Source organism: Neoarius graeffei, chromosome 14 (genome assembly GCF_027579695.1).
Source record: "Neoarius graeffei isolate fNeoGra1 chromosome 14, fNeoGra1.pri, whole genome shotgun sequence".
Taxonomy (NCBI): Eukaryota; Metazoa; Chordata; class Actinopteri; order Siluriformes; family Ariidae; genus Neoarius; species Neoarius graeffei.
Window position 1 is genome coordinate 72,482,396 of NC_083582.1, and position 12,553 is coordinate 72,494,948.

Genomic DNA, 12,553 nt, shown 5'->3' on the forward strand with positions numbered 1-12,553 from the left:
TTTGGCCAATATTTTGCAACCACGGACAATTTAGATCGAACTTTTGATAGAATCTACGGCCGGTCATTGTGCCCCGTCCCCGCCTCGGGCTCCGTCCGGTGCGGTAGTGATGTCCCGTTGCTCGCGCGCCGCAGCAGAGACCCGCGCGACCTTCAGCCGGTACAGTCGCTGCTCTTTTACCACCGCCGTTATTCTCATCTTTCCGGTGTGTTCTTGATTTTTCCATCGTGTCCTATTTCGCCATATCAAATACCCAAAATGCATCATATTATTCATATTTAAGTGAATAATCAATTCAGTCATCATAACTTGGCATTTTTAACCCAAGCAATCAAAAAGAGGAAATTTATTCAATATTTTCACTCATCTGTGAAGGAGGGGCTTTAATTCTTCATGATGGAGTTATTTTATATGGAAATCAATTTTGCAAAAGCATTTGAATTGTAATCAAAAAAAATTTCCACAGTGGAGGCCAGATAAAGCAAGATACTATCTTTATTCTTATTAAACATGACAAACCTTGAGTGTTAGGTAAATGCAAAAAAAAAAAAAATAGTAAAAGTAGAAAATTTATTTTTTTGACCATAATGTCCCAAATGAGAGACCAGTTTGCGAGACGGACCCAGCTCTATAACTACTGAACATTTTGAGTATTCTCAAAAAAAATAAATAAATAAATTGCCTTTACCAGATACTGTAATGTTAATGTACAAGACCCTTTGCCACTGAGGTATAGCACCATTAATGGATAAAACCTTTCTCAGTCAGTGTACGCCAGTCTTTAGCTTTAGTCTCCAGCTAAATCACATTTCTTTTATCTCCGTCAGCCTACCGCTCCTTGTTTGGCTTGCCTTCGTTGTTGTTGTACTCAGGAAAGCTTTTGTTCCTCTTCCAATCCACTCCACTGCTCTTTAATCATGGCATTTGTCTTTCCCCCCAATCTAGTTACACGTGTTCATCTGAGCAAATCGAGCATGGAAACAGATTGCGTACAGATATAAATGATGGTAAAGGGCGATTGCACAAAATTAGTTTCTCTAGCAGTGTGTATCATTGCAGTACATGCATACAGTATAAAAAGAAAAAGAAAAAAAAGAGTGTGGTTTGAGGAAAGGCATTTCTTCTGTTTGCGGAATCAAGTGCGAGTGTGTGCAGTCTGCAGGCCCACCACAGCTCACTGTCTAAACAGAAATACATGTTGTGTGTCTGGGTTCCTAACTAGCAACACATTCTCTCTGGACTGGAAGCCAACTGACACACTAAACACACTTTTCGTATTCTATTTTTGCGATATCAGACCCCATAGAATCACCACTCCACTCCACGCCACTCCACGCCACCCTGATTAAGAATTTCCAACCCACTGAAGCTGACCCGCTCGGTTTGTTCCTGTGTAATGTACATGACTGTGTGTTTGTGTGTGTAAATATGTACCATGCGGTGAAGCTCGTATGTTTCTTCTGCAGCATCTCCATCAATGCGCGGCTCCACGCCGTTAGATGTAGCCGCTGCTTCTGTGATGGACAATAACGAACTGGCGCTGGCCCTCAGGGAACCAGACCTGGAGAAGGTCCGAAAACAAACACTTTTCTCTGTTTCTGAGTTTCTAATCATTTTATTTAATTCTATGTACCTGAAGTAAAGTAAAGCTGCAGCGCTCACCAGAATAACTGGCAGTAAGTCTGGGGTGGGGGGAAATCAGCCAAGGCTTCATTGTTTAATACTTTTATTTACCATTTACATGAGATGCACACAACCCTTTTTTAAATGATATATTAAAAACAGGTTTACTAAAAGCTCAATGTGAAAATTTAGCATTAATGGCTGTTCTAAAAATATATATTAAGTAAGGTTAAGAATGACAACCCCAAAACCAAAAAAGTTGGGACGCTGTGTAAACTGTAAATAAAAACAGAATGCGATAATTTGAAAATCATGGAAACCCTATAGTTCATTGAAAATAGTACAAAGATAGCATATCAAATGTTGAAACTGAGAAATTTTACTGGTTTTTGAAAAATGCATGCTTATTTTGAATTTGATGTCAGCAACATGTTTCAAAAAAGTTGTGACAGGGGCGTGTTTACCACTGTGGTGCATCAGCTCTATTTTTAACAACCCTCTGTAAACGTTTGGGAACTGAGGAGACCAACTTCTGTAGTTTTGAAAGTATACAATTTCAGTTGCTCAACAGTTTCGGGTCTCCTTTGTGGTATTTTGCACTTCATAATGCGCCAAATGTTTTAAATAGGAGACAGGTCTGGACTGCAGGCAGGCCAGTTTAGCCCCTGGACTCTACATCTATTTGGTTACTTGTATTGCTTTCTTTATTTTCCTGTATTACGTGTGTGCAGGTGGTGCAGTATCTAGCAGGCTGTGGGCTGCAGAGCTGTGTGATGTTGGTATCTAAGGGTTATCCTGATATTGGCTGGAACCCTGTGGAGGGAGAGCGGTACCTCGACTTCCTCCGTTTTGCTGTGTTCTGTAACGGTGAGAGTCACGTCCATGAAGAAGTCCTCTTCTAACAGTAGATGTATTCAAAATGGACAAACCAAACTGGTCCATGCTTGTGTAACTTCTAGATTATACTACTGCAATGTGTACTGCTCTGCTGTAAAGTAAAGCTTTCACAAGTTCAGAACGCAGCAGGCCACGCCCCTTACCAAGACAAGAAAGTCGGAGCATGTACGTAAATGCCCTCACGTTCAAGTTACAGTGGACGCCTCTTAAGTTTCATATTGACTACAAAGTCCTGCTAATAATAATTAAAACTTGAAAAATGGTTTAGCTCTGGCATATCTTGCCGATCTCCTGAAGCAGTATATCCCGTCTCGAGCACTTCGCGGAGACGATCTCGACCTGCAGTTTGTCCTGAGGGTCGCTCTCAGCTCAGCCGATAGGAGGTATTCGCCTCACCCGTCTCTAAACACAATAAAATATTAGGAATGTTGGCTTTGTCGTGTTTTTAAAGTCCAGATTAAAAACGCGCATGTTGAATCTGGACTATAGGTAATCCTCGGGCCTGTTAAGACGACTTCTCATGAATTTCATGATTTGTCAATATTTTGTGTATTGTTTTACTTTATCACAAATACGCTGTTTAATCTTTTATAGAAATCAAATTATTATAAAAATGAGTGTAATTTTAATGTCAAATATTATTTTAAAAAAAAGTCACAATAAAAGCACTAAAATATTAATTCCATAAATAAAATATTGAGTTCGTTTGCTGTTCTGTTGATCCGTTCGACTTTGTCCCATATGCATTTATCTGCCAGTTTATTAGGTATATCTCTTCTCGATTCAATCTGTCTGGTTTTTTTTTTACTGATTCTTTCCTTCTCTCCATCTTTACACCTTTATTCTCTTTACTTGTTCTTTTTCTTTCTGTCTATCAATTGGCTGACTGCAAATTGCCCCTCTCTGTCCGTCTCCCTCTCTTCTCTTTCTTAGGTGAGAGTGTGGAAGAGAACGCTAACGTCGTGGTGCGGCTTCTGATTCGCCGGCCGGAGTGTTTTGGCCCCGCCCTACGTGGTGAAGGTGGGAATGGATTGCTGGCAGCGATGGAGGAAGCTATTAAAATATCTGAAGATCCGAGCAGAGACGGACCCTCGCCTACATCAGAGGACAGCAAGACACTGTACGGGCTGCTCTCTCTCTCTCTCTCTCTCTCTCTCTTTCTCTCTCTCTCTCTCTCTCTTTCTCTCTCTCATATCACTACTATACAGCGCGCACACACAGATGGATAGTTCAACAATATTACTCGAGATAAAAGACCATGAGACAGAAATCCTGACCCATACGAATCCGATTTGTGGTTTATAATTTCTTCATTACAAGGGTGTGTGTGTGTGTGTGTGTGTTGTACAGTAGTGATATGATGGAGGATGAAGAGGATGACACTATACACATGGGTAATGCCATCATGACCTTCTATGCTGCTCTGATTGATCTGTTGGGCCGCTGTGCTCCAGAGATGCACGTGAGTCTGAAACACACACACACACAGAACGAAAAAAGCTCGTCATTCACAAAACGTGCTGTATTGGTTTAATTTGTATTCTGTAATGTTGGGAGAAATCTGCATGAGACGCATGCGAAGGATTTGTAAAATGGCTCTCCTCTTGTTCAGCTGATCCATGCTGGTAAAGGGGAGGCCATTCGTATCCGGGCCATCCTTCGCTCTCTCATCCCCATCGAGGACCTGGAGGGGGTGATCAGCCTCCCCTTCCATATGCCCACACTCGCTAAAGGTAACACACACTCAGGCTATAAGTAGCACGTACGTTAAAGGTGGCTAAAGTTAACATGAACCTAGTTAGATGTACTGTACTAATACAGACACACACGTGCACTGGCAGATCTTTCTGTCTCATTCTTCACACAGACGGTTCTGTAGTGGAGCCAGACATGTCTGCTGGGTTTTGTCCTGACCACAAAGCAGCCATGGTTCTGTTTCTGGACCGTGTTTATGGAATCGAGGACCAAAACTTCCTGCTCCATCTGCTGGAGGTCGGCTTCCTGCCTGATCTCAGGGCTGCTGCCTCATTGGACACGGTTAGTCACGTGAACTTCGCCAGGAAATAAAGTACACTGAGGCATTTGGAAGAATCAGGATTAGTCAGCGCGATTTATTACTCAGTTGGTCTTCCAACATGAATAATAATAATAATAATAATAATAATAATCATGCAAATAGATGGTTATGTCACACCTGCTTTACCAGATTTAGAATCCTCACAATTATTAAGACACAAATATTGACAATATCATAAATTATTATCCAGACAGGACATTTTTTTTCCATGGAATAAAAACACGTGTTCTATTCCCTTCTAGCGGGTTTCATTCATTTGGTTCGATAGCGTGCGATATTGTTAGCATATCGCTTATATCTACCCAATGGAGAATGAGCGTTGAATATGGTTTACGATATTGCATGGTTGTCAAGACAACATGACGTCAGAGATGTAAATCTTCCGCGCTAGCGAGCGACTGGGACGATTTGTAAACAAATATGGCCGCCAGGTTTGCTTTGTTAAAAACGGAAGATTTTGAGAGAATTTTGAAAGAGAGACGCGTTGAACACCTGAAAGGAATGTGTATGTGTGATTATTAATAATAATAATAATAATAATAATAATAATATTGGCTGGTTTTTCATGGTATATCAGATATATTCCATTCAGCTACTCATCTTCGATTCGTACAATATCATGCGAGCCGATATTTTTTAAAGATTCCACCTTAAGGGAAAAAAGTAGACATGGAAGAGAGGATTCTGACGTTGTCATACTTTCTACTAGAGAGTAGAGCAGCATCAGATACTCAGCCCTCAAGTCGGTCGTCCAAACCAACAGTAATAAATAAATAGACAGATAAATACAGTGGTGCTTGAAAGTTTGTGAACCCTTTAGAATTTTCTATATTTCTGCATAAATATGACCTAAAACATCATCAGATTTTCACACAAGTCCTAAAAGTAGATAAAGAGAACCCAGTTAAACAAACGAGACAAAAATATTATACTTGGTCATTTATTTATTGAGAAAAATGATCCAATATTACATATCTGTGAGTGGCAAAAGTATGTGAACCTTTGCTTTCAGTATCTGGTGTGACCCCCTTGTGCAGCAATAAACGTTTGCGGTAACTGTTGATCAGTCCTGCACACCGGCTTGGAGGAATTTTAGCCCGTTCCTCCATACAGAACAGCTTCAACTCTGGGATGTTGGTGGGTTTCCTCACATGAACTGCTCGCTTCAGGTCCTTCCACAACATTTCCATTGGATTAAGGTCAGGACTTTGACTTGGCCATTCCAAAACATTCACTTTATTCTTCTTTAACCATTCTTTGGTAGAACGACTTGTGTGCTTCGGGTCGTTGTCTTGCTGCATGACCCACCTTCTCTTGAGATTCAGTTCATGGACAGATGTCCTGACATTTTCCTTTAGAATTCGCTGGTATAATTCAGAATTCATTGTTCCATCAATGATGACAAGCCGTCCTGGCCCAGATGCAGCAAAACAGGCCCAAACCATGATACTACCACTGCCATGTTTCACAGATGGGATAAGGTTCTTATGCTGGAATGCAGTGTTTTCCTTTCTCCAAACATAACGCTTCTCATTTAAAGCAAAAAGTTCTATTTTGGTCTCATCCGTCCACAAAACATTTTCCAATAGCCTTCTGGCTTGTCCATGTGATCTTTAGCAAACTGCAGATGAGCAGCAATGTTGTTTTTGGAGAGCAGTGGCTTTCTCTTTGTAACCCTGCCATGCACACCATTGTTGTTCAGTGTTCTCCTGATGGTGGACTCATGAGCATTAACATTAGCCAATGTGAGAGAGGCCTTCAGTTGCTTAGAAGTTACCCTGGGATCCTTTGTGACCTCGCCGACTATTACACGCCTTGCTCTTGGAGTGATCTTAGTTGGTCGACCACTCCTGGGGAGGGTAACAATGGTCTTGAATTTCCTCCATTTGTACACAATCTGTCTGACTGTGGATTGGTGGAGTCCAAACTCTTTAGAGATGGTTTTGTAACCTTTTCTAGCCTGATGAGCATCAACAACGCTTTTTCTGAGGTCCTCAGAAATCTCCTTTGTTCATGCCATGATACACTTCCACAAACGTGTTGTGAAGATCAGACTTTGATAGATCCCTGTTCTTTAAATAAAACAGGGTGCCCACTCACACCTGATTGTCATCCCATTGATTGAAAACACCTGACTCTAATTTCACCTTCAAATTACCTGCTAATCCTAGAGGTTCACATACTTTTGCCACTCACAGATATGTAATATTGGATCATTTTCCTCAATAAATAAATGACCAAGTATAATATTTTTTGTCTCATTTGTTTAACTGGGTTCTCTTTAGCTACTTTTAGGACTTGTGTGAAATTCTGATGATGTTTTAGGTCATATTTATGCAGGAATATAGAAAATTCTAAAGGGTTCACAAACTTTCAAGCACCACTGTAAGTATGTAATGGAAATTATAGCATATTTGAATACTATTCATTGACGGGTCAAGTAATCTCCAGTGCTCAGTGTTTTTTCACATGTTTGAGTCTGTATAACAGGTAATTGAGTTTTAGTACATCATGTTTCCCTGGGGTATCAATACAAGGTTGCAGACTTGTAAAATGCATCAACTTTAGGGGAAAAAAAACCCCAACAACAACAAAAAAAAAAAAACAGATGGTTTTTGATGTGATCAGGCAGTGAATATAAAATATGCAGAATCTGAAACCACTCCTTGTCCTTGATCTGTGAGACTCCGACAAATCTTACAGCCATGTACTGTATCATTTATATTTTATTTTATTAAGTAATCAAGATTAAAACAATAACTCGAACTACTTTTTATCTGACGCATAAACGTACTGCGGTCAGACAGTAAAATATTTTACAAATATGGTCTTAAGGTGTTTAGAATTTATTTGCAGACTACACGTGCTTGTCTACGTAGCTATATTACTCTGTTTTTACCTGGATGTGCGTTTCGTGTCTGACCTTCAGGCTGCTCTGAGTGCCACAGACATGGCGCTGGCTCTGAACCGTTACCTGTGCACTGCCGTTCTCCCCTTGCTGACGAAGTGTGCACCTCTGTTTGCGGGCACGGAGCCGTTCGCTTCGCTCATCGACTCGCTCCTCCATACTGTGTACCGCCTGTCCAAAGGCTGCTGCCTCACCAAAGCACAGAGAGACGCCATCGAAGAGTGCCTGCTCGCTGTGTGTGGGTGCGTGCGTGTGTGTGGGGTGTTTTTTTTTTTTTCCAAGTTGCCAGTACTTATTAAGTATCTTGAGTGCTAACAAGACCCTTTTCTCACAAACATAATATTTAATTTATATGCAAGGTTCTCTTTCATGAAGAATGTATCTGGGTGCCTCTTTAGGAAACTGAGGCCTTCTATGATGCAGCATCTGCTGAGGCGTCTGGTGTTCGATGTTCCTCTGCTGAACGAACACACCAAAATGCCTCTGAAGGTGAGACGATTCGAGGCTGTTTTCAAGATAAATTATAATAGGTGATGTCAGTATTAGTAGTAATATTTAATAATTATAGCTGACATCGTTTTCAAGGAGTTCAGGCAGCTCTGTTTTTTCTTTACCGCAAAGAAAGTCGAACCATGAGCCGAGCTTGTTGCTTCTATCCGTTTCCCAGCTGTTGACCAATCACTACGAGCGATGCTGGAAGTACTACTGTCTGTCAGGGGGTTGGGGAAGCTTCGGCGCAGCATCTGACGAGGAGCTCCACCTCACCCGAAAACTCTTCTGGGGAATCTTTGATGCTTTGGCCAGAAAGGTAACGGAGGCTGGAAAAAGATTCGTTTGTCCTTCCTGCCTGGTGTGTCGCTCACTGTTGTTTTGTTTTTACTGTACATTAGTTTTCAGTCACCACATACATTTCTGGAGTTTAGGTGTGGAATGGAGATCGGCGCTGCCCTGTGGGAAGGGACTTTGACTTGATACATGAGTGGCGAACCATTACTATTAGAGCTGGGACTTGAGCTTAGCCAGACACCAGAAAAGCAACAGGGTAAAGGATTTTGTAAGGGATTAGCAGCAGGCTGCCAGGTCACTCCGTTGTGTGTAGCTTTCAGTGTTGATTTTAAAAGTAACTCAGTAAATTACACATGGAAATGAATAGTTAAGTCTGAGTGAAAAATACTGTAGCGAGCGTGCAGCGTGGAAGAAGAGTCTGGAGACAGAAATCTTAGTTTCTCGGTCGTTAGCCTGTGCTACTTGCTCTTGATAGATAGCACTGGCTTGACCGCTTTATTAGCATTCGCTAACACTACTGATGAATGCTACACCGGCTGGAAGGTGACTTCACTGCTGCACTGATGGCGCCGACTCATGGTTAAGCTCGTGTTGGGTGATTACATTTTTGGCCCCTCCAGCTATAAATCAAAATCTGATTGGTTAATTCATTTGTCACTTCCTCCATAAACACACACTGCCATGGCCTTCTGTCGCAGCAATGAAGTCCTAACCAGTGAGTGAGCAGCTCTAAACTCTTCTCAGCCTGGAGACAACAAACAAAACAATCTCATTGGATAACTCGATTTTAATGTTTTCAGGACAGTAACCCTTTCATTTCTGAAGCAAATTTGATAGAAAATGAGGCCAAATTAGAATCAGAAATAATTATCATGAAATTCGGAAAGAATGAAAGAAATTAAATATAACATTTGAAATGCTGATATGTTTGGGCCTTCTCTGAAAGTCTAGAAGGCCCTGACAGTTCCCCTCCAGTGTGTATATACTGTATAACAGTGATTCCCAACCACTGTGCCGCGGCACATTAGTGTGCCGTGAGAGATCATCAGGTGTACCGTGGGAAATTATCCAATTTCACTTAATTGTTCCGAAAATAATTATTTATTTACTGCAAATAATTTGTCGGGGCGGCACGGTGGTGTAGTGGTTAGCGCTGTCGCCTCACAGCAAGAAGGTACGGGTTCGAGCCCCGTGGCCGGCGAGGGCCTTTCTGTGTGGAGTTTGCATGTTCTCCCCGTGTCCGCGTGGGTTTCCTCCGGGTGCTCCGGTTTCCCCCACAGTCCAAAGACATGCAGGTTAGGTTAACTGGTGACTCTAAATTGAGCGTAGGTATGAATGTGAGTGTGAATGGTTGTCTGTGTCTATGTGTCAGCCCTGTGATGACCTGGCAACTTGTCCAGGGTGTACCCCGCCTTTCGCCTGTAGTCAGCTGGGATAGGCTCCAGCTTGCCTGCGACCCTGTAGAAGGATAAAGCGGCTAGAGATAATGAGATGAGATGAGAAATAATTTGTCTTCGTTCGTCTATGCCAGCGATGTATAGTGACAGGCAGAACAATTAAATACTCTTCCACTAGATGGCAGCAGGTAGCTAATTAACCTGTGTATCTACCTGTTGCCATTCAAACAATAGAATTAGTAATGCTTTAGGTGTGACAGCGATGGATAAATATTTGAAAAGAAAAAGTGCACAAGCCCAACTGGGTCCTGGAGAAAATTCTGACCCAGATGAAGGCCCTAGTATGAGCAGAGGTCAGAAGAAAGCAAAGAAGCTGATTTTCCACAACATATCTATGCGAGCTGGGCTTTTCAAGCATGACTGCTATAAAAACTAAAAAAAAAAAAGAAGAGAGACTCAGAGCTGTTGAGGAAGATCTTTGTGTGTGTCTTTCTTCAATTCCTGCAAGTATATCAGCTTTGTGTTCAACTCAACAGGCCCAGGTTTCACACTGAGTAAGTAAATTGAGACTAGATGATCATTATATTTCATTATATGTACACTTTTTGTGACATTTTTGTTTGGTGGTGTGCCTTGGGATTTTTCGAATGTAAAATATGTGCCGTGGCTCAAGAAAGGTTGGGAAACACTGCTGTATAATATAGCACTAACAGAATTTTCCCTTGTAGTTTAGCTGGCTAACCTGCATTAGCATTATTAACTCGTGATTTTCAGAAGTGCTGAATTCGTAAGATGAGTATGGGTTTCCTTTTCAGTCTGGTTCCTCTCAAGATTTCTTCCTCATGCCATCTCAGGGAGTTCTTCCTTGCCAACATCACCTCTGGCTTACTCATTAGGGATAAATTTCAAATTTGAATTAAAATGTTATATCTGGATTTCTGTTTCTGTTTTGTGGCAATGCCTATTTTTAAAAGCGTTGTATGAATAAAATTGAACTGAATGTTAGTAATAGTAGGGTTTTTTTTTAGTATTTGTGTAGCATGTGCTCCTTTGATACATGGTGCTCACACACTGTGTGTATGCGCAGAAATATGATGCTGAGCTGTTTAAGCTAGCTCTGCCGTGTCTGAGTGCTGTGGCTGGCGCCTTGCCGCCAGACTACATGGAGTCCAACTATGTGGCGATGATGGAGAAACAGTCATCCATGGATGCAGAGGGCAACTTTAATCCTCAGCCTGTCGACACCAGCAAGTTAGTGACACTTTCTCATGCACTATTGATTCAATATACATGCTTTGGGAATACAAAGTCAAGGTTGATGCTGTCATCTGAAATGTAATACCTCAAAACCCTGACGTGACCATGAATTCATCCGAATAATGCTAGTCAAGGAACTCGAGCTTTCACTTTCTACGTAAAAAAAACCTACAGTTATAACACAAGCATTTCTGATCAGGTCATTTCAAAACGTTTTTCTGTTTCCTCAGTGTGAATGTTCCTGAGAAGCTAGATCATTTTATCAATAAATACGCCGAGCACTCGCATGAGAAATGGTCCATGGAGAAGGTAATGAGGCACAGGGCTTTGACGCCACCTCCTCTAAGAGCTTACTGAGTCTTGAGATATTCATCTGTCTTTTCTTTCTGACTTTCTTTAGTTTGCTAATGGCTGGGTACATGGGGAGCAGTTGTGTGAGGCCTCCAAAGTTCATCCCCTGCTAAAGGCTTACAAGGGACTGTCTGAGAAGGTAAAGCCTCCTGTGATACACAGAGTATGTATACAAGTCTGAGTTCTGTTGATTATCTGTTTTAGTGACGAAGAGGGGTTTGGTCTGGAAGTTATCGACTTTGAAAAGCAGTGAAAAAGCAGATATTGAACCTGAGTGAAGTTCAGAAGAATGTATGATCCATCTGAACACCGCAATCTAGGTGTCTGCGAAGATTCTCAGTCATCCAGGTCACAGTAAACCGTAGGTTCTAAAGAAGGCAACTGGACTTGCTTGAAGTCCTTGAAGATGTTTCACCTCTCATCCAAAAGGCTTCTTCAGTTCTGTCTGACGAGTGGGGAGTTCCAGGTATTTATCCTCTAGTGGACCAAAAGCAACCCTAAGGAGAGTTGTTGAGGTCACATGGGTCGTTGACACTCTCGGTCATCCTGTAGGTTGCTAGGGTCACTGGAGACTAGGCCCATGTTTACATTAGACCGTATCAGCGGATCATCAGATTAACGTTTTTAAAACGATTAGTGTGCACACAGCAACACCAATACACGATTTGCGTGCACATAGCAATGCCAATACACGGATACGCTCGGCTCCGCAGGCATCCTGCGCTCCAAATCACTCCGCCCTGAACAGCGAGTGCCCTCTGGAGGGTGCGCACTCCGGCCCTGCGCAGCTCACAGAGCGCGCGAGTGAAGTGCACGAGCCACGATTCGGGACTGAGCCGCTGTGTGTGAGATCCCAGCGCATATCACTTACCACTTGCAAGTGGAAGGATGGCAAGCCTAAAGACAATCATAACTACACAATGGGCAGTATTTGCATCAGTATTTGCAGTATTTTCATACTTTTATACTCTTTAATGAAAGGTGATACAAGGCGGAAGTCCGCGCCGTTTTTCAGCAGTCGCGTCACATGACCAACGCCAGCGAATCAGGAAGGTGGATGTCACAGTGACGTTGTCCAATGAGACGCCAGCTAGAGCTCAGCACAGCGTATCCGCGTATTCTGAATGTTTACACAGCACCGGAGCTGACACGATCTGGATTGAATACGTGGACGCTGGAGGATTCCCGTTTCCCGGTGTTTCCAGGCGGTTTAATGTAAACGGACAGTGCATCCGCGAAGAAAACGAGACAGATACG

General features: G+C 42.2%; 1 protein-coding gene across 1 annotated transcript in view; it reads left to right on the forward strand.

Moving 5' to 3' along the window:
• Positions 1-12,553, forward strand: part of ryr2a (ryanodine receptor 2a (cardiac)) — a 589,347-nt gene that overhangs the window by 377,566 nt on the left and 199,228 nt on the right. The window contains exons 44-55 of the mRNA XM_060940301.1: positions 1,467-1,570; positions 2,355-2,490; positions 3,454-3,642; positions 3,870-3,982; positions 4,133-4,253; positions 4,388-4,557; positions 7,527-7,747; positions 7,904-7,994; positions 8,173-8,313; positions 10,776-10,939; positions 11,176-11,254; positions 11,346-11,435. Of these exons, the coding sequence (XP_060796284.1) occupies positions 1,467-1,570; positions 2,355-2,490; positions 3,454-3,642; positions 3,870-3,982; positions 4,133-4,253; positions 4,388-4,557; positions 7,527-7,747; positions 7,904-7,994; positions 8,173-8,313; positions 10,776-10,939; positions 11,176-11,254; positions 11,346-11,435 (1,619 nt within the window). The remainder of the gene's footprint in view (positions 1-1,466; positions 1,571-2,354; positions 2,491-3,453; positions 3,643-3,869; positions 3,983-4,132; positions 4,254-4,387; positions 4,558-7,526; positions 7,748-7,903; positions 7,995-8,172; positions 8,314-10,775; positions 10,940-11,175; positions 11,255-11,345; positions 11,436-12,553) is intronic.